The sequence below is a fragment of the Dama dama genome, chromosome 8 (assembly GCF_033118175.1).
Source record: "Dama dama isolate Ldn47 chromosome 8, ASM3311817v1, whole genome shotgun sequence".
Lineage (NCBI taxonomy): Eukaryota > Metazoa > Chordata > Mammalia > Artiodactyla > Cervidae > Dama > Dama dama.
Genome location: NC_083688.1, coordinates 11,657,703 through 11,677,436, shown reverse-complemented (window position 1 = coordinate 11,677,436; position 19,734 = coordinate 11,657,703). Strand labels below are relative to the sequence as shown.

At 49.1% G+C, this 19,734-nt stretch overlaps 1 protein-coding gene across 2 annotated transcripts in view; it reads right to left on the bottom strand.

Annotated features, from left to right (window-relative positions):
* Positions 1 to 16,529: 16,529 nt before the first annotated feature.
* PTPRU (protein tyrosine phosphatase receptor type U) overlaps positions 16,530 to 19,734 on the bottom strand; it is an 87,321-nt gene continuing 84,116 nt past the window's right edge. For both annotated transcript variants that reach the window (XM_061148402.1, XM_061148401.1), the window contains 3 exons: positions 19,463 to 19,620; positions 17,936 to 18,071; positions 16,530 to 17,721 (listed from right to left, as the gene is read on the bottom strand). In XM_061148402.1, the coding sequence (XP_061004385.1) occupies positions 17,659 to 17,721; positions 17,936 to 18,071; positions 19,463 to 19,620 (357 nt within the window). In that variant the 3' untranslated portion in view covers positions 16,530 to 17,658. The remainder of the gene's footprint in view (positions 17,722 to 17,935; positions 18,072 to 19,462; positions 19,621 to 19,734) is intronic.

The window sequence follows — 19,734 nt, the reverse complement described above, 5'->3', positions numbered from 1 at the left end:
TGGGTGGGAAGCTGTCAGCAGGCCCAGAAATTTCTGTAGCTGCCGGAGAATTCAGAAAGTCGAGGGGGGGTGGGGTGGTGAGGTGAGAGATCAATAGCATCTGCTATGGCTTCTTCGAAAAGCTGACATTTGAGCTGGATTTGAAGCGTGACTGGGAGTTTTGCAGCTGGAGTAGGCGTGGGGAGCGGCTAATCCAGGCGACTTGAAGAGTATATGGATGGGAACGTGTTAGTCATTCAGTCGTGTCCAACACTTTGTGAATCTATGGACTATAGCCTGCCAGGCTCCTTGGTCCATGGGATTCTTTGGGCAAGAATACTGGAGCAGGTAGCCATTCCCTTCTCCAGGGGATCTTCCCCACCCAGGGATCAAACCCAGCTCTCCTGCACTACAGGCAAGTTCTTTACCATCTGAGCCACCGAAGTGGCTTAAAGTGCCTGAAGCTTTCAAGAAAATAATTTATTTTAAAATTAATTATGGGGGACATTTGAGCAGCCTTTATGCAGGGAAGTCGTAGGTAGTAGAGTTGGGGAAGTTGACAAATGCGAGAGACAGAATATACTCAATAGGGACAAGCCCTGGAAAATGCAGAAAGGAATGGATCCAGGGGATGGGAAGGGATGCCTTCCGTCAGAAGAGAATATTTTCTGTTCCTGAGATGGTTAAGAATGCTTTTCCTCAGCTGAGTGAAAATAGGTTTAGCTGCAGGAGCGAAGGGAGTACCCAAGAAACTCAGTTACCTGTTGAGAGTGAAGGAGCTGATGATCCGGATGGGCGAGGGCTTGTGAAGGTGGAGGACTTGAGTAGTCCTTGAAGGTAGGGGAGTAGAGCCGACTACGGGAAGGCCAGAAGAAGGATGGACGATGCTGGAGCCAGCTTATGTTGGCACTTACTCCCTGGCAGTGTTGCCAGTACTCATTGAGTACCGTTTTCTTGATGGCTTCCTGGCAGCTCAGAACAAAAGTTGAGAAAGCAGATGGCTGCATTGGAAAATGGCTGGGATTTGGCAGGGCAGGGTGGCAAGAAGAGAATGCCAGCCCCCGGCAGGCACACAGGATTCAAGGCAGGGGGACAGGACTTACTGGCTTCCTATCTCCTTTGCTGTCCTTGAACCAAAAAGAACGGGTGATAGTGGACTGTCATTCAAGTTCCGCTGCCCACTTTCTGTGTGACCCGAGGCAAATCATTTCCATTCTTTTGGATCTCCATTTCTATATGTTACTTCAGGACTTCTCAATCTCAGCCCTACTGGCATTTGGGGGCAGATAATTCCTTACGGTGGGGAACTGTCCTGAACATTATAGGATATTAGCAGCATCCTTGGCCTCTATCCAGGGGATGCCAGTAGCAGAAACATACACCCATTGTGACAACCAGATGTCTTCCCAGAAGCAAAACTGCCCCAGCTGAGAACCACTGTCCTAATTGGAATAGAAGACCTATCCAGTCAAGCCATGTGAAAAATGGGTCCCAAGAGGAACACATAAAATAATGGGAACTGAAGCCGGAAGAAAATCTTTGACAACTGATTAGAGATGTATGAGTAGTTATTTATCAAAACTTCTGCTCTATTTTCCCATGTAAAATACATGGCTCAGGGGCTGCTCTGGGTCTAGAACCCAGGCACCCTGCTTCCAAGATCCAGGCACTTTCCAGACTACTGGTTTTGTGAAATTCCATCCTTTGCAAGACATCCTTAGAGGATGCTACATCCTTGTCCTTGTACAGTGGCTGATTGTTCAAGATGCATCTGAAAGAGGCAGAGGTAAGAAGAAAGGCCAAGGTAAGAACAGAAGGGAGGGGCTTCCCTGGTGGTCCAGTCGTTAAGACTCCATGCTCCCAATGCAGGGGGTTTGATCCCTGGTCAGGAACTAGATCCCACATGCTGCAACTAAGACCCAGCATGACCAAATTAAATTTAAAAAAATTTAAGAACAAAAGAGAGCTCAAATCTCCCAAAGGTTGGCATGGAGAGAGCAAAGAAAACCAGGGTGGAGTGTACTTGACTCAGGGTCTGTTCAGGAAGCAGAGACCACACCAGTCATTTGAACCTGGAAAATTTACTGTAAATAAGTGTTAATTAGAAAAAGAGGTTTATCTACTAAAAGGAGTTAAAAAGGATACTAAAGAGCAGGGGAATTTTACTACCTCTAGCAATGTCTGAGGGTGTGGCTGAAGCTGGTCCGGAAGAGTGGCTGCTGGGTGAGGAGAGCATCGCCATGGAGTTGGTCCCCGACGGCTCCTCAGGTGAGCGCCACGGGGCAGCTCCCACACTGGAGGAGGTCGGAACCAAGAAAAGGGCCTTTCGATGCCATCACCTGGCAGTATCCCTCCAGTGCCCCCTATTGACAGATATTGGCATTGCACCAGCTGGCTGAAAGAAATGCTAACAGGGTCCAGCTCCAGCATCACAAAGCAGAGCAAAGAAGGGTAGACGTGGAGCTGAGAGAACATCAAGTGACAGCTGCCACAGTCCTTACCTTGGGCTAACCAGCTTCCACGGACACCTTCCATGCACTCTGGAACTCCCACTCACAACACCACTCTGTTACCACCTAACAGGGCACAGTTACCCACTGTACACACACAGAAGTTCTCACACATGCCTCGACGTGAGGAGGTATATAGCTCCAATGCCATTGTCCCCATTACTGACTCTATGAATGACTCCTCAAATACAGTACAGTCACACCGAATATTCTGTTTCCTACAGACTAAATTGTACAGTTAACCTCCAATGACTTATATATAAATAATAATAGGAAAAGGGAGGGAAGAGAAGAAAACGGTTAACATACGGACATAAACTTATAAACATAACAAGCAAAGCTACTCTAATCCTCATTTCTGTAACTAGTCAAGCTATAATTTATACTAATATCTATTGCACCTGCTCCACATTTCCTCCCCCTCAGCCAGAACCTCAGCTAGTTGGAGTTTGGGTTTTGTTGTTTTTTTGTTTAAGGAAGAATGAATCAAATTTCATTCTTGAATGGTATGACTCCTCAATTATTCTGCTTTTTTATGTTGCTTAAGTTTTTCAGTTATATTTACAGTTGGATGTGGAAGTATTCAGAGGTGCCCCAGACAATCCTTGAGTTCTACACATAGTCCTCTGTGCTCCCACTGTGTAGCAGCAACCCAATTTCCCCTTAGAAAAGACCCTGATGCTGGGGAAGATTGAAAGCAGGAGGAGACGGGGACGACAGAGGATGAGATGGTTGGATGGCATCACTGACTAGATGGACATGAGTTTGAGCAAGCTCCAAGAGCTGGTGATGGACAGGGAAGCCTGGCATGCTGCAGTCCTTGGAGTCACAAAGAGTCAGAAACGACTGAGTGACTGAACTGAATCAGGATCAATCCTGTCTGGTAGAGTAGCCCTTTTTTGGCTTTGGTGTTTGTTCAGTGACACAAGGATCTCAAATGGCTATATGGCAGTCTCCTCCTTCTGTTCACTGGAACCATCATGGTATCCTCTGGTATGCCCTCTCAGGAAAAAAGATCTCCAAGCTGGAAGACTTCAAGTTTGCTACAACAAGAAGCAACGATTCTGCAAGTGTGTGAGAATGAGAGGTGCCAGCCATCATTTACTGCTTCTCAGCTCCAAATCCACCCTTCAGGGCCTGCTCGTGATACTGCAATAGTTATCTTCACAAGCATGATGTTGATCTTTATCAATAGAATGCACTGGTAGTATACAGGACTCGCTATCGGATTTCACTGCCCTCTGCTTCTTCTTGCTCCTGAAGCATCAGGTTGGGGGCAGGACACTTAGGAGACCACACCCCTCGTGGTATCAGCAGCAGCTGGGCAGCTGGCTTCACAAAGGCAAGGTTGATGGGAGCCCCAGCTCATTTCCAAGAATGTTCCCAGTCCTCCCTAATCCTAAACCTAATCCCAATTCTGTGGGAAACTTCTTAGCAGCCAGTTCCCCAACGGGCTTCTCAGTGAGTTCAACAGCAGTTACCCACAGGCAACTTCAGAAATTCATCAGCACCCAAGCAGGCCACTCTGCCCACTAACCTTGGCCTGCTTGCAGAGCCAGATCACCTCTGCCCTGGGCAACCCAGTGAACTTTTCTGCCATCCAATGGGCTGCATCCACGCTCTGTGCCCGGGTCTGAATTCCACTCTTGAGGAGGATCCTCCCTCCCTCTCAAGTTTTATTCCTTGCATACTCTCCTTCCAGCTTAGTGGTATTCTTTAGAGTTCTTTCTTGTTCCCCTTTAGTTAATTTAATGTAGTTTCCGTCTCCTGGTTGGACCTTGGCTGACACAGAACACTCCCATTTCCACACCTTGATTAGTGGATCCATGTATTCTAATGATGAAGGAGGCAGCCTTATACAATGGTGTCTGATTCAAAGCATATATTACATCCTTTCAGGATTTGTCTGCCAACTGGTGCCCTACCTGAGTCTTCAATATGTCATTCCACCTTTCAATTAGGCCATTCACTTCCAGGTGATGAGTTATATTGTAAAAACTAATGAATTTCATGAGGATGAGCCTACTGCTCCATTTCCTTTGTTACAAAATGAATTCTTTGAGAAGAGGCAATTCTGGGTAGAATACCATGATGGTGGTATGCTGTAAGTACTTGGATGATGGTGTGGACAAAAACATTACAGACAGAGACAGCATATTTATATCCAGAAAAAAATATCTTTTCCAATAAGGAAGTATCTCAGTGCTGTACATGATAGAGGAGATAAAATGAAATCAACCTGCCACCAGGTAAACAGTGGGCGTATCCAGGGAAAGGTGCTATATCATAGCTTAGGTTGGTCTTTTCTACTGAAAGACTGAGCACCCAGCAGTGACCATATCCAAGGCAGCCGCTGTTCCTGTTGTTGTTCAGTCTCTCAGTCGAGTCCGACTCTGTGACCCCACCGACTGCAGCACGCCAGGCTTCCCTGTCCTTCACTATCTCCCGGAGTTTGCTCAAACTCATGTCCATTGAGTCGGTGATGCCATCCAACCATCTCACCCTCTTTTGCCCGCTTCTCCTCCTGCCCTCAGTCTTTCCCAGCATCAGGGTCTTTTCCAATGAGTCAGCTCTTCATCTCAGGTGGCTGAAGTATTAGAGCTTCAGTTTCTGCATCAGTCCTTCCAATGAGTATTCAGGGTTGGTTTCCTTTAGGATGGACTGGTCTGACCTCCTTGCTGTTCAAGGGACTCTCAAGAGTCTTCTCCAGCACCGCAGTCTGAAAGCACCAATTCTTCAGCACTCAGCCTTCTTTATGGTCTAATTTTTTTGAGCCCATACATGTCCTGCATTTCTGCCACTAACGACACTTTATTCACAGTACCACTGGACTGGAACAGGGACAGCTAGGTAAGCAGGGTAACTGATAACCACAAAGCATGACATACTGTTCCTTTAATAACAGAAAGCCTCCAGGGCAGCAGATGCCCATCAGTGAGCATTCACGTGGGACACAAAGCTTCACAGTCTGTACCCATCCTGAAGAGTCCATTCTCAAGAGTCCATTTCCCAGAATTCCTTGTCACCAATTTTCCAATCCCATTCCTTCCAAGTCCCTGACCATCCAGCCAAACCATACCATTAACAGCTGTTCATAAACCTGTGTAGATTCCTACTTCGGGCCATGTCTAATCCCCAAATGGACAACCAAATATACTGCTTAAAGTCCTACCCACTGAAAAGCTTTTCCTTTACCACTCTCCTTCAGGGTCACCCTCTGATGGTCTTTTAACGCTGCCGTCTTCTATTCTGAAGTGGTCCTGACATCTCATGGAGCAGCATCTGTCCACCAGGCCTGAGTCTATATTCCTCAGCTAACTGGCCAAAAGGCACTCCCCACAAAGCCATCAGCAGGATTTGAGGAAGAGGAGGCAATGAAGCAAGAGTCTGAATCATTGATTCATACAGCTTACTCATATCTCCCAGACTTGCCCAAGCGTGGTCTCTCTTATACCGCTTCTGTCTGATGATAGCTTGCTGCTACACAAAGTTAAATTTATGGCCGGCTGTGTCAGGAGAGTCCTAAATGGGGATCTCAGGCAGCGTGGTCACCTGCTGCAGTCTCTTAACCACAGTTCAGTAGAAAACTAGAAACTGTTTCTCAGAAAGAAAAGTGTTTTACGCAAAAGAGGGCATAGATTTACTCTAAAATCCTAGAAGGGACTTCCCTGGTGGTACAGAGAATAAGAATCCACCTGTCAGTGCAGGGGAAATAAGTTCAATCCCTGGGTTGGGAAGATTCTTCATGCTGCAGAGCAACTAAGCCTGAGTGCCACAACTATGGAGCCCGAGATCTAGGGCCCGCAGGTCGCAACTACTGAGCTCACGTGTTGCAACAACGGAGCCCACGCAAGAGAAGCCACTGCACCGCAACGAAGACTAGCCCCCGCTTGCCACAACTAGAGAAATCTTGCGAGCAGCAACGTAGGCCCACGGCAGCCAAAAATCAATCAGTAAATATATCAATACATAAATTTAAAAGACTGTGAAGGTGTATTGTTGGTCTTTCCAAGTAAACAAAAACTGGTTTTGATGGTCCTCACAACTTGGTTTGGGCAAAAAGGCAGTATCTAGGTCAATGGCTACATACCAAGTGCCATAATGAGTTGCTCCACTAAAGATACTAGATCCGGGATGGCAGCTGCAGTAGGAGTTACTTCCCTGGTGAAGTAGATGAAGAACCTAATTATTCGTCAAAACACATCATATGTCTGCCCAGGCCAAACAGACAAGCTAAATGGGAATGGGATGGGAATCACCCCCTCTGTATATTTCAGCCTTCTTCAGTCTCTGAACTTTCCCCAGAGAGAGAGAATTGCTTTCAATTTACTATCAGGGGTAGAAAGGAAGTTCCAGGAACTTCTATTGAGCCCTGCCTTTCACAGCTTCCCTCACTTCATGAGTCAGAGACCCAAAGTGAAGATTTCTTCCAGCTGCCAAGTATGTGTACTTCAATTACACATTCTGGAATTGGAGAAGTGGCCACTGGACACACCCGAGCTAAGGATCTAACGCCTGACTCCCTAAGTTTTCATTTTGACTGGTAGGCCTCAGTGGTATTTTGCATCCCATGTCATTTATAACTTCATTGCTATTTCTGTCTTGGGTATTCCTTTGGAAAAGGTGTATAGATTCATTACATATTCGAATGTATTGCCTATAGATTGTAAGAGAAAATCAAGCATGTATCTGCTGATACTTTTTAAGTTGACCTGTCTTTATACTTAGAAATGTCTCTTAATAATAGGCTTCCCTGGTGGCTCAGATGGTAAAGACTCTGCTGCAATGCAGGATCCCTGGATTGGGAAGATCCCCTGGAGAAGGAAATGGCAACCCACTCCAGTAATCTTGCCTGGAGAATTCCACGGACAGAGGAACCTGGCAGGCTACAGTCCATGGGGTTGCAAAGAGTCAGGCATGACTGAGCAACTGTCACTCACCCTGGCAATCTGAATTATCATAAATTCAGAGCAGTGTCCAATAATCTCCAAGGTCTGCATACCTTCCTTTCCCAAGAGCTTAGCCTCTCAGTCATGTCCAGCTCTTTGTGACCCTTTGAACTGTAGCCCGCCAAGCTCCTCTGTCCATAGGATTTCCCAGACGAGAATATTGGAATGGGTTGTCATTCTCCTCCTCCAGAGGACCTTCCAGACCCAGGGATCGAATCTGCATCTCCTGTGTCTCCTGCACTGCGGGCAGATTCTTTACCCACTAAGCCATGGGGAAAGCCCCTTCCCAAGTGCACTTGTCTATTAAATGGCCACAGATCCCTCTGGTGAAAGCTTGGAGGAAAATTTATGGCACATACTAAGAGCACTGCTGCAGGAAGCTTCTTCGAGGGGCCTGGCCTCCTCTTCAATCACGGGGCTCTAATCTGTCTCTAAACTGATGAAAGGCCACCACTCTCCAATGTGGTGAGTCAACTCAGGCTTAGGCCACCAGTCTCAGAGGTTGATTGGCTGGTTTTTTTCTGTATGTAAATCAAGTGATACTCCAGTAGTCTGTCCACCTGGCTCATTTCTAGGGCTGCACTGATCAGTTAGTTACTACTAATTGATCTCTATTGGCCAAGGCATTCTGATCACTGCTACATTCCTGCTGCCATTTATGGTAAATGCACTCAGCTTGTCTTTGACTGTTAAGTACTTAAGTTAAGTACTGCCCACCACTCCAGGACCCTACCATCCCGTGAAATCAGGGAGCCCATCTGAAAACAGCATCGTAACATCTGGTCTACAAAGATGAATATCCACAGAGTATCTTAAGGATGCAGGTTCTCACCTCATTAATATGCCTTTCAAAGACTTATTTAGGAAAGTGTCTGTTTTGGAATGTTCATGGAACATAGGTTAGGGGTGGCTGTGCAGGTCACACATAATAAATCCACTACAAAATCCTGTATCCTTAAGCCTTTGGATCAGAGGAAAACATAGGCAGAACACTCTTTGATATAAATTGCAGCAATATCTATTTCAATCTGTCTCCCAGAGTAATGGAAATAAAAACAAAAATAAACAAACAGAACCTAATTAAACTCAAAAGCTTTTGCACAGCAAAGGAAACCACAAACAAAACAAAAAGACAACCCACAGAATGGGAGAAAATATTTGCAAATGAAGCACTGACAGAGGATTAGTCTCCAAAATTTACAAACAGCTCATGTGGCTCAATACCCAAAAAACAAAAAACCCAATCAAAAAAATAGGCAGACAACCTAAATAGACATGTCTCCAAAGAAGACATACAGATGGCCAAGAGGCACGTGAAAAGATGCTCAACATCACTAATTATTAGAGAAACGCAAATCAAAACTACAATGAGATGTCACCTCCTGTCAGTCAGAATGGCCATCAGCAAAAAATCTACAAACAATAAAGGCTGGAGAGGGTGTGGAGAACAGGGAACCCTCCTACACTGTTGGTGGGAATGTAAATTGGTGCAGCCACCATGCAGAACAGCATGAAGGTTCCTTAAAAAACTAAAAATAGAGGTACCATATGATCTAGCCATCCCACTCCTGGGCATATACATAGAGAAAACATGGTTCAAAGGGATACATGCACCCTAATGTTCATTGCAGCACTGTTTGTAATAGCCAATACATGGAAGCAACCTTAAGGGCCACCAGCAGATGAATAGGTAAAAAAGATGTGGTGCATATACATACAATGGAATATTACTCCACCATTAAAAAAGAATGAAATAATGCCATTTGGAGCAACATGAATGGATCTGGAGATTATCATACTAAGTGAAATAAGACAGAGAAAGACAAATATCATTTATTATATGATATCACATACGTGAATCTAAAAATAATGATATAAATGAACTTGTTTACAAAATAGAAACAGACACACAGACTGAAAGAATGAACTTATGGTTACCAGAGGGGAAGGGTGGGGTGGGGATAGATTGAGAGTTTGGGATTGACATGTACATATTGCTATATTTAAAACGGATAACAAAAAAGCATCTCCTGTAAAAAAAATTAAAATAAAATAAATAAAATAGATCATCCTTTTTTAAAAAGCCTTTGGAGTCCTTCTTCCAAATTATTCCTTGGAAACTCTAGTCTCTCCACTCTTTAAATGTAAGCCACTTTCAAGTCCAAGTTTCAGTCAACCAGCTAAAATGTTAGAGCCACCTTCAGCTACACAAGCTGACACTCTAAATCTCAAATCTACATCCATGAATTCAGAATGATTTAGTATTCTTCCCCACTCTTAGAATCAACTCCAATGTACTTTCCCCAGGATTAGGTCAAATCTTGGCATTCTTCTATTGTATAAACTGTCTTCCCCTGGATCACACTGTGTACCTGATCCCTTGGAGCACGTTGAGATTTGACCATTGTGGTGGATCTAATGACAACAAAGGATTGCTTATGTTATGTCTTCAGGAGAATGGTCATCCTTTTTCAAGGTATCTGTCCCATATCACAGGGTTTTCAAACAAAGGAAAACTAATCTGTTCAGATACAAAAGGGAAAGTTCTTTCCATTGGTAAAGGGAGCCTCAGAGTGACTCTCCATTTCATCTGAGTCCAACCAGATGTCTCTACCAGATGTTTCAGGATGCTATTCTTTCCTAACTTATGTTCAAGCTCTCATGTGAGAAACTTGGCAATGCTATAAATCTCACTGACATTTAAATTCTGTGACCCACACCATTAAATTTTATATTTTCTTTTCAGCAATATCAGCCCTGTGGCTACATGAAATAAGATTTTTTTAAAGATGCTGTGGAAGCTCTGTGGTTCTCAAACCATGATTTGAGCTGAGAATTAAATGACCTGAACTTATTTTCTTTCGAGTAAGTGCTCCAGTGCCTTCAAGAATCCATCCCACATCACAGTCTTTGCACTCATAATTACTGACATTATGGTCAAGTGCAGCCGTCAGTTGGGCTCCCCAGACATTTGCTTCAGTTAGCATTCCATCAAAATCCATCACAGGTGATCACATAATTACGATGCCACTACGCTGCTGATCACTAGCATCCCAAGTCCCATTGGCAAGGTGCTTAGCGCTACGCTCAAGCCCAAGGGGACAATGAAACCAATCAAAATTCCACCATTGAAGGTCTGTCTCCTGGGACCACCCCTGCTCCCAATTCTATATCAATTAAAACCCAGTCAAGGGACAGAGTTCAGAACCCAATTCTATATCAATTAGAACCCAGTCAAGAGACAGAGTTCAGAACTCATAAACTGAGCATGAAAAATTTTAATGTAAAGAATTATTAACTAGCATAGGGTAGTTAATTATCAACAGGGGTAAAAGAGGACTCTAAAGTACCTGAAAGCAGCAAGAAAGAAACCCCTAGAAGAGGAACTTCCCTGGTGGTCCAGTGGTTAAGATTCTGCCTTCCATTGCAAGGAGTGTGGGTTTGATCCCTGGTTAGGGAGTTAAGATCCCACATGCAAAAACCCAAAATATAAAACAGAAGCAAGATCGTAATAAATTCAATTAAGACTTTTACAGTGGCCTACATCAAAAGAAAATGTACGTTTTAAAGAAAGAAATATCCAGAATAAAAAGTGGTCTGCAGAAAAAGAAAAAAAAAAAAAGTTGCTAATATATCTAGGCTGAGGGAGAGTGAATAATGATGGAACTAAAAGATTGAAGAAAAAGTCCTCCCTCAAGACCGAAATTCAGACCTCTTCAGGGAGGGTGTGAGGAACACAAGCACATGCAGCCTCTAATGGCTAAGAACTTTGCCAGGGAGTATGGGCTAGAACTGGAGAGGGAAGCCTGAGGATATATCAGAGCTGGTCCACAAAGGCCGCTGAGGTCGTGGCTCCTGTGCGGAGGGAAGAAAAGATGGCGGAGGATCAGAACCTGAAAGAGTAGCCCATGCTGTCACTTCACAGCCCCCTACTGGCAAAGCCGAGCATGCTCCCGCTGGCAAAAGAGAACTATTTACAGGGTCCAGCAGCAGTATCTCAAAGAAGGGCAAAAAAGGGTGGATTTGAAGCTCAGAGACAAAAAAGAAGAAAAAAAAAATTAGATAACTGGTATTTTGGGAGAGACAGACACGGAAGGGAGCAATGAGTCTGTCGGGCAAAGAGGCTGGAGGGGCCAGGGTTTCTCTGCCTTTGGCAGAGGAGGGGCAGACAGGGGCTGTAACCCTGCAGAGCGAACTCTGTCCCCATCCCACTTCAAAAGGAGAATGCAGTCACAGAATAAACACAGCTCAACAAAGCCACATTGTTCAGCTTTCAAATGAATAGAAAATAAAATTCCTGGACAGGTTCCCTCTTCCCACCCCTGGGAGCAAGTAGGAAGTGAGATGGGATGCATTCCATTTTTCTTGAAGAGGCTTTCTCAGTTCCTTGGTTCCAGCTGACTCAGGCCACCTCCACCATCTGCAGATTCCACAGACATTCAAACGTTCATTCAACAGGGTTGTCAGCTGGCCTCCTAGGTGCCAAGCAGTGAGTCTGGGAGGCTCTGTAACTGTGGGCCTCAGCTAGGCCTGCCTGCATCTTTCTGTGGCTGAGCCCAGCTTGAGTGAGTGTTGAGAGGGGAGATTGATCCGTGGACAAGAGAAATTACAAGTTAATGTGGTTCAGGTTCAGAGTCTCCAAAATTTCTATGAGGATTTCAAGAGCAAGGGCTTTGGAGTCAAGTGACATGGGTTCTCATTCTGTCTTGTTTCTTCTTTTTTTTAACCACCCCGCCACCCACACCCTCTGTCTTGGCTCTTTAGTGACTGTGTGACCTTAAGCAATTTGCTTCAATTCTCTCAGCCTGTTTCCTCATGTATCAAATGGTTTTGGCAGCATCTACCTCAAAGCTGCTGGGCAGATCAGGGATAATGTCTCTATTAGATATAATCCAAGGACCTTAGGTTTCACCAGACCCAGAAAGCAGATGCTTAGGCCAGGGGCCTGGCACCACCACCAAACAATGCCAGCCCATCATCACTGATATTGAACCATCACTGCCCCACCTAGTTCTCCCTCGTTATTGGATGGATCAGAATACTGGACCCCAGAGAGGGCAGGTGATTATCCAAGGCAGCACAGCATGGTGGCGGCCAAGCCCACACTGGAACCAGGCCTCAAATGGCATCAAGCCACTTGACCATCTGAAAAACTAAAAGCAATGGACTCTGGAACAAGGGTATGGACTCTGGAACAAAGCAGGCCTGAGCTCAAGTTCTCTCTCTGAAACTTCCACCCATTCAACAAATATTCGGTGACTATCCGGTACAAGCGAGGCACCCATGCTAGTGCAGGGGACACAGGGGGATCCGATCTACACAACTCCGGCCCTTGCACAGTCTGGAGGGCGAGACAGTGAGTAAATAATCAATGAATAACCAAGTTCATCACCAACTTTGGGAGAGTGAGGAGGGACATACAAAAGGTGAGGCCCTGAGACGACAGGTCAGTGGGGCATGGGTCCCTCTTGGGGCCCATCAGGGAGGGGTTCGTGATGGGGGGCATCTGAACTGGGACCTGGACACCAAGAAGGACCAGCTATGCAGAGGCGGGCAGAAGGCACCCAGGCAAAGAGCTCAGAGTCATGAGAAGGGAAGCCCAAGTGAGCGGAGAAGCAGGAGGGACACGCGGAGAGACGCAGAGCCCATCAGGCAGGGCCTCCGAGGTCACCCCAGGAGCTCAGCTTCGCCCACCGAGTGTGGGAGGTCGCGGGGGGTCTGAGCAGGCCAGTGATGGGACCTGGTGTGATCGTTCGAGCGGCCACTCTGGCCACCACTGTCTGTCAGTCACTCCAGGGCTCTGTGACCTTGGGCAGGTCACTTAAACTCACAGAGTCCCAATCTTCTCACCTCTAAGTGGGCATGACAATGTCCCCGGCCTCACAGGTCTCCTCGGAGGCCAGCAGGACCGTCCGCTCGGAGCAGTTGGCAGCATGCCCCGGGCCTTCTAAGCACCAAACAGAGCTTTGCTCTTTCACGTCACCACGTCCAAATCTCTCGTCCTCCACCAAGACGTCACTTGGCCTGAACCTGTTGAAACCATAGGTCCCTCTAACCCTATGCACCATCCAGTTCCCCCTGCCCTGGAAGCACCACAGCCCCTGATTCTTTCTCCTCCTGTTTCTCAGATGAGGCCCCCGAGGCTGACTGAAGGTCAGGACCAGCCGCGGTTCCCCCACGGGGAGGAGGCCTGTGGACCAAGGGCCTTGGACGCCAGAGTCTCTGCTCCCACCGCCCCATCACAGGCAGTTCTGCCCACATAACGACACCCTTATTTCTGTGCTGGCCTCCACCCTGAGGGTGTCTGTTAAGTCCCTGTCTAGTAGAGTTTGCCGGGGGAGGTCAGTAGGAGCCTGGTGACAGGGAACAGCCAGGCCCCGCTCTCAATCAGGGCCTTACAAATGGCCTGAGCATCCATCAAAGTCACAGCTCCATCTCCTGGGTGCCCAGGACGTATAACATGTCCCAATCAGGGCCCAGCAGAGAGGTGGTGAGAGGTAATAATTACCTTGGCAGGTTCCTACAGCCAGATTTATGATGACATAAAGAAAAAAATTTAGCTCCAGGCAGTAAATAGGCAGCTGGCCCCTCGGCACTTGTAGAGATCCTAATTACTGGAGTGGGGCGAGTAGGGGTCTATACCCCACGTCTGCTCCGCCTACGGCCCTGGGCAGAGCCAGCCTGGCCCATTCAATTTCTCGCGCTCCAGGCTACCTTGTCCGAGAGGCCACTGCCTCTGACACATTTCACAGCATTTGAAGGTCAGCACCCAGGCCACCGATCACATTTAGCTTTGCATCAAGGGATCCCCTGGTTTCCAACACCCCCCAGGCAGGCCACGGCGCAGCTATAGGCACAGCCTTTGGAGTCAGCCTGATGTAGGTTCAAGTCTGAGCTCTGCCGGGCAAAGGCTATGACTTTGGGTGAGGAAACTGCCTTCCTGAGCCTCTGTTTCCTCATCTCTAAAATGAAGGGGTGGCCCCTAACTTTGAAGGGCTGTTGTGTGGATTAAGAGACAAAGGCTGCAGGTGCTAAACAATAGGCAACAGTGAGCATGTTTACTATCCAGGGTCTTCAGGATTATAAGAGATGATGACTCTGAGAGCCAGTGATGTCACCGGGACTCTGCTAATTCATTTCAAACATTTTATCTTTAGACTTCGCAACCAGTCCTGCAAGGAGGTAATGTTATGTCCCTTCTCTAGATGAAGAGACTGAGCCTGGGGTAGTTCAGGGACTCAAGCAAGGTCACCAGCTGGGGGGACGTGGGAGCTTGGCTTGTTGATTCTCAAGCCTGCACTCCTCCTAATACACAGCCCACCCTCCCAGCTCCTCTGAAAGCTCGAGTAAGGCCAGACAGACAGGCAGAAACTCCCTCCCTTCCTCCCTCAGGCCAACATTTCCTAAGCATCAGCTTCAAGTCCAGTCCTTTGCCAGGCAGTGGATACAATCAGGTGAACACAGAAACACTTCCTGCCCTTAAGGAACTCAGCACGTGATGGAGAAACAGGACCGCTGACCCACTGCACAGAACTCATATGTATTAGTTAGCTTTTGCTACATAACAAAACAATCTCCAAACCTACTGGCTTAAAAGAACAATTTGTTATCTCTTCCAGTTCTGGGGGTCGGTTGAGCAGTTTCTGCTAAGCTTAATCTTGTGGCTACAGTCACCTGACAGGTCAGCCTGACTGGAAGGCCCAAGATGGCCTCATTCACCATATGTTGGTTCTTCTCCATGTGCCCTCAAATCTCTCAGGAGGTGAGACAGGCTTCATCACATGGCAGAGTGCCAAGAGGGCAAAAGCAAAAGCTGCAATGCCTCTTGAAGGTCTAGAAGCCAGAGCTAGTACTACATGAAGCTAAGTACACGTGCATATGTGAAGCTAAGTCGCTTCAGTTGTGTCCGACTCTCTGCAACCCCATGGACTGTAGCCCACCAGGCTCCTCTGTCCACGGGATTCTCCAGGCAAAAATACTGGAGTGGGTTGCCATGCCCTTCAGCAGGAGATCTTCCCAACCCAGGGATTGAACCCACAACTCTTATATCTACATTGGCAGATGGGTTCTTTACCACTAGTGCCACTTGGGAAGCCCAGAACCTCACTTGATGTAAATTCTGCCACATTCTGTTGGTCAAAGCAAATCCCAGTCTATTATTTGGCCAGTATCTATGACATACATTTGTGGCCCATCAAGTGAGGCTTAGTGGTCAGTTCAGAATGAATGGGAAGGTCAGTTTGTGCCCTTGCTAAGTGGGATCATAACCGTCTGAAAGATTTTTAATTCAGATTAAGGGATGTTGAATTGTGAGGGTTTTAGAATGGGCTGTATCCTTCAACCAATGGAGAAACTGAGGCAGAATCAGTCAGTGCAGACAAAATCAGTACATCATAGAGCCATTCTCCACATAAAGACATTAAGGCCCAGAAACTGGAAGAATCTTGCCCACGTCCTACAGCAAGTTTGTGACAGAGCCAGGAGTGACTCGGGTCCCTGCCAGCCAGCCCACTCCTCCTCCAAGACTGGGGATGGGCCGGACTTGGGCAGCTGAATGGCCATCCCCACAAAATGTGGGTCCACCCTGTCCCGTCTGTGTTGTTTTAAATGGAGCTCTTTCCACACACCCACCACCACACAGGAACTTAATCACTGTCTCATTTCATCCTAAATAGAACTGTCTCCATTTTACAGATGGGAAAGAAACCAAGGTCAGGAGAGGCAGCTGATTGGCCCAGGGTCTCACAGCCCTGTGGGACTGTCTGTCTGACACTGAAGCCTGAGCTTCTCAGGAGCTCTCTCCCAAAGGAGCTCAAACTGGGTCCAGGCCCACGAGGGCTGGGAGGCAGCTCCGTGGCCCTCAGAGGTCTCAGGATAAAGCCCCCTTACACTGAGTAAGTGCTTCAGAGGCTTGGGTGGAGCCAGCTCTGCAAGTGGAAGACCGCTGAACAATGCTCGGGTCCATGCCTCTCCCCCCGTTTTATGGATGGAAAATCCAAGGCTAGACCAGGGCCATCCCGCTACACTTGAAGGCTGGGGGCAGGTGAGGAGGTCCCAGTCAGGCTGGTCAGACACACATAAGGCTGCTCGGTGGCATTCAGAGAGCACGTTTATTTACAAAGCGCTTTACAAACAACCAGTTTATGCCTCCCCACAGCCCCCTGCGAGGTAGGTCAGTAGTCATATCTACAGTTTACAGATGGGGAAATTGAGGCACGGAATGGGGTTGTGGCCTGCCCCATTTTAAAGAGACCGTCCCACCCACCCATCAAAAAATAAACAGAAAAGCATTGATCTTCCATCTCAAAATATACCTTCTTTCTCCAAACCCAAGGGGGTGGTGAGCACCCCTGATTTAACAGCACCCCAGGAGGCACCCTGACCAGGAGCCACAGGGACCTCAACCCCAGGGGCTGTTGTTCAGCCTTGCCGATTGTCACTGACCCAGGCGGAGCAGGACCCAGCCAGTGAAGCCTGAAGTGACAGGCAGAGGGGGCTGAGGTGACTTCATTCTGCAGACATTGGGTCAAGCAGGGAAGGGAACCCACACAGGACAGGGGAGGGATGGGCAGATCCTGGTTCGGGGGAGCTCAGGGCACATTCGGGGAAGCAGAAGTTTGGGGTGGGGGTGGGGGGGACCATGAGCAAAATTCCCCAGGGCTGCAGGGAGGCGGGGGGTGGAGAAGGGAGCTGAAGTTGCCCCTGTGAGGACCAGTCTGAAGTGCCCACTGGAGAATCAGGGCTGAGTGTGTGGTCTCCCAAGACCCACAGGGGCTGACCAGATGGGATATTAGACACCAAGCCACAGTGCACGCTCTCCCCACGTCGGGCCAAGCTGGGTGGAAACCCTGGCCTGCCATTTGCTCTGCAGGGCTTTCACTCATCTCTGCCAAGGGCTGGAATGCAGTCCAGGGGCTTGAGCCTGGGTCCCCCTAAGGTGGCAGTTCTGAGCCAGTCACTCAGGCGGTGCCAGGCCTCTCAGCAGGCCTGCAGGACCCCGTGGAGGCGGGCTGGGCTGCAGTCTTGCTAAGCTCCTCCTTGGCCCGCAGCCTGCTCACAGCCGTGCTGAAAGGCCCTGCCCACAGTGGAAGGGGGCACCAGGCTGGCCCAGCACCCACTCCGGTGCTTTCCCTGAGGGCGCAGGTCTTCCTCGTCCGTCCGTTGGGGATGGAGGGCCTGGCCCTGAGTGCGCAGTGGGTGCCCCAGGCCAGGGGCCCCTGCTATCTTGACTCCAGCCCCTCCAGGTACTCCAGGGCCACGTCATAGCAGAAGTGGTACTGATCCTGGGAGAGGGAGAGAAGGAGTCACCAGCCGGTCCCTCTGTGCCCCACGGTCGGGAAGAAGGGGAGAAATGGGGGTGACGCTTTCGCACCACAGGACTAGACCCCAAGGCCCAACTGTGGGGCCCAGATAGAGGAGAAGGTATCTGAGGGGGGCCTGGTCGGGTGTGGACCGGGAAGTTGGAAGCGGACGGGCAAGGGGTACAGGGCTCCTCACCAGGGTCTCCACCATATTGGGTTTGTAGTTCCTAAGCGTTTTGGCAGCAAAGAAAACGTCCACCAGGTTGTGGCAGCGGATCATTTCCAGGACCGTGGCGCAGGCGCAGAAGGTGCCGCTGCGGCCGCCCCCATTTCTACAGGAGAGACATGAAAAGATCTGGGGGTGGGCCTGCGGGGTAGGGTGAACTCAGAGATGAAGGGCTGGGCCAGGGAACCCAGAAGAGAGAAATCAGGGAACCCAGAAGTGAGGAGCTAGGACACCCAGGAGGGATGGGCTAGGACACCCGGAAGGGCGGGGCTAGGACACCCAGGAGGGCGGGGCTAGGACACCAGGAGGGCGGGGCTAGGACACCCAGGAGGGAGGGGCTAGGACACCAGGAGGGAGGGGCTAGGACACCCAGGGGGGAGGGGCTAGGACACCCAGGAGGGAGGGGCTAGGACTCCCGGAAGGGAGGAGCAGGGCCTGGGAATCTAGAAGGGAGTGGTCAGTGAACCCACAGGGGTGGGGCTAGGAAACCCAGATGGAAGGCGTCAGAGAGCCCAAAGGTGGGCAGCAGGAAGCGATGGTTAAGGGGGCGGAGTCAGAGGATAAAAGACTAGCATCCGAAGCGGAAGGTATCTAGAACAGAACCTCTAAGAGAAACAGAGAAGATTCTGAGAACAAGGAGTCGACACACGCCAGGGGAAAGACACCCAGACAGACAGTGACAGAGGAGCGCTGCAGGGCAGCAAGCAAAAAACCAGACAGCAGAGTGGAAAACAAACACAGAGATCACCAGTCACCCCCCAGTATCACAGACACAGCCTCAAACACACAGAGACACTCCCAAACGGGCGGCACCCACAGCGAGACCCTCTGATTCCCCCAGCCCTCTCCCTCCTCTGCTCTCTGTGACCCCGAGGGTGGGGGTCCTCTTGGGAGATGGGGGACAGACCAGGCCCTCTGTCCCCTTCCCGAGGGGCATCTCCCACTAAAACCAAAAGCCCTTGAGAGGGCCAGGCCCTGACTGACTCAGCTCCTTGCCCCTGCATCCTGTGTGCCCAGCCTGGCACTGGGGTCAGTAAGTGCTGAAAGCATGAAAACATGGTGGGGGGAAAAGGAATGAGTGCACCCAGATGTGAGTGAATAGATGAATCTGTGAATGAGGCATGTAAATGAATGCATGAGGAAGGAAAGGAAGAAAGTACACACATGCAGGCACGAACAGAGGCCAGGATTCCATTGGCTTAAAAAAATGTACCACCACCATATCGGGTTCAACTGTTTAGACAGGACTCTCTCCAATTAAACTGGCAAAGTCAAACATCACACAGAGGCTACACTGGTCATGTGTTGAGGTTGGAGTCCACACCCTGGAAAGTGACAGGGCTCCTCCAAGGAAGGTGGGGTCAGCTTCACCTGGCCATGCTGACTGGAGGCTCAGGGCTTTGGTGCCAACCCGGAAGCCCTCTCTCACCCTGACCTCTGCCCCTGGTCCAGGGCGCCCCAAGTCCTCTCCCCACCCAAGGGAGGGCCGGCACTCACAGGCAGTGCACAACGGTGCGCCCGTCCCCGCTCTCCGCCTGCCACTTGTCCACCGCCGCCAGCAGGTGCAGGAAGGCCTTCTTGGAGTCAGGCGTGTCCCGGTAGGCGGACCAGCGCAGGAACTGGAAGTGTCGCACCAGCAGGTGCCCCTCCTGCATCTGGGGCGGGAGCAATCAGCCAGGGGACGTGAGTACCAGGGTTCCACAGCCCCCTGGGGACCTCGAGAGGGTCATTCAAGGCCGCCCAGCCCCCACCCAGGTCCTCATCCTGGA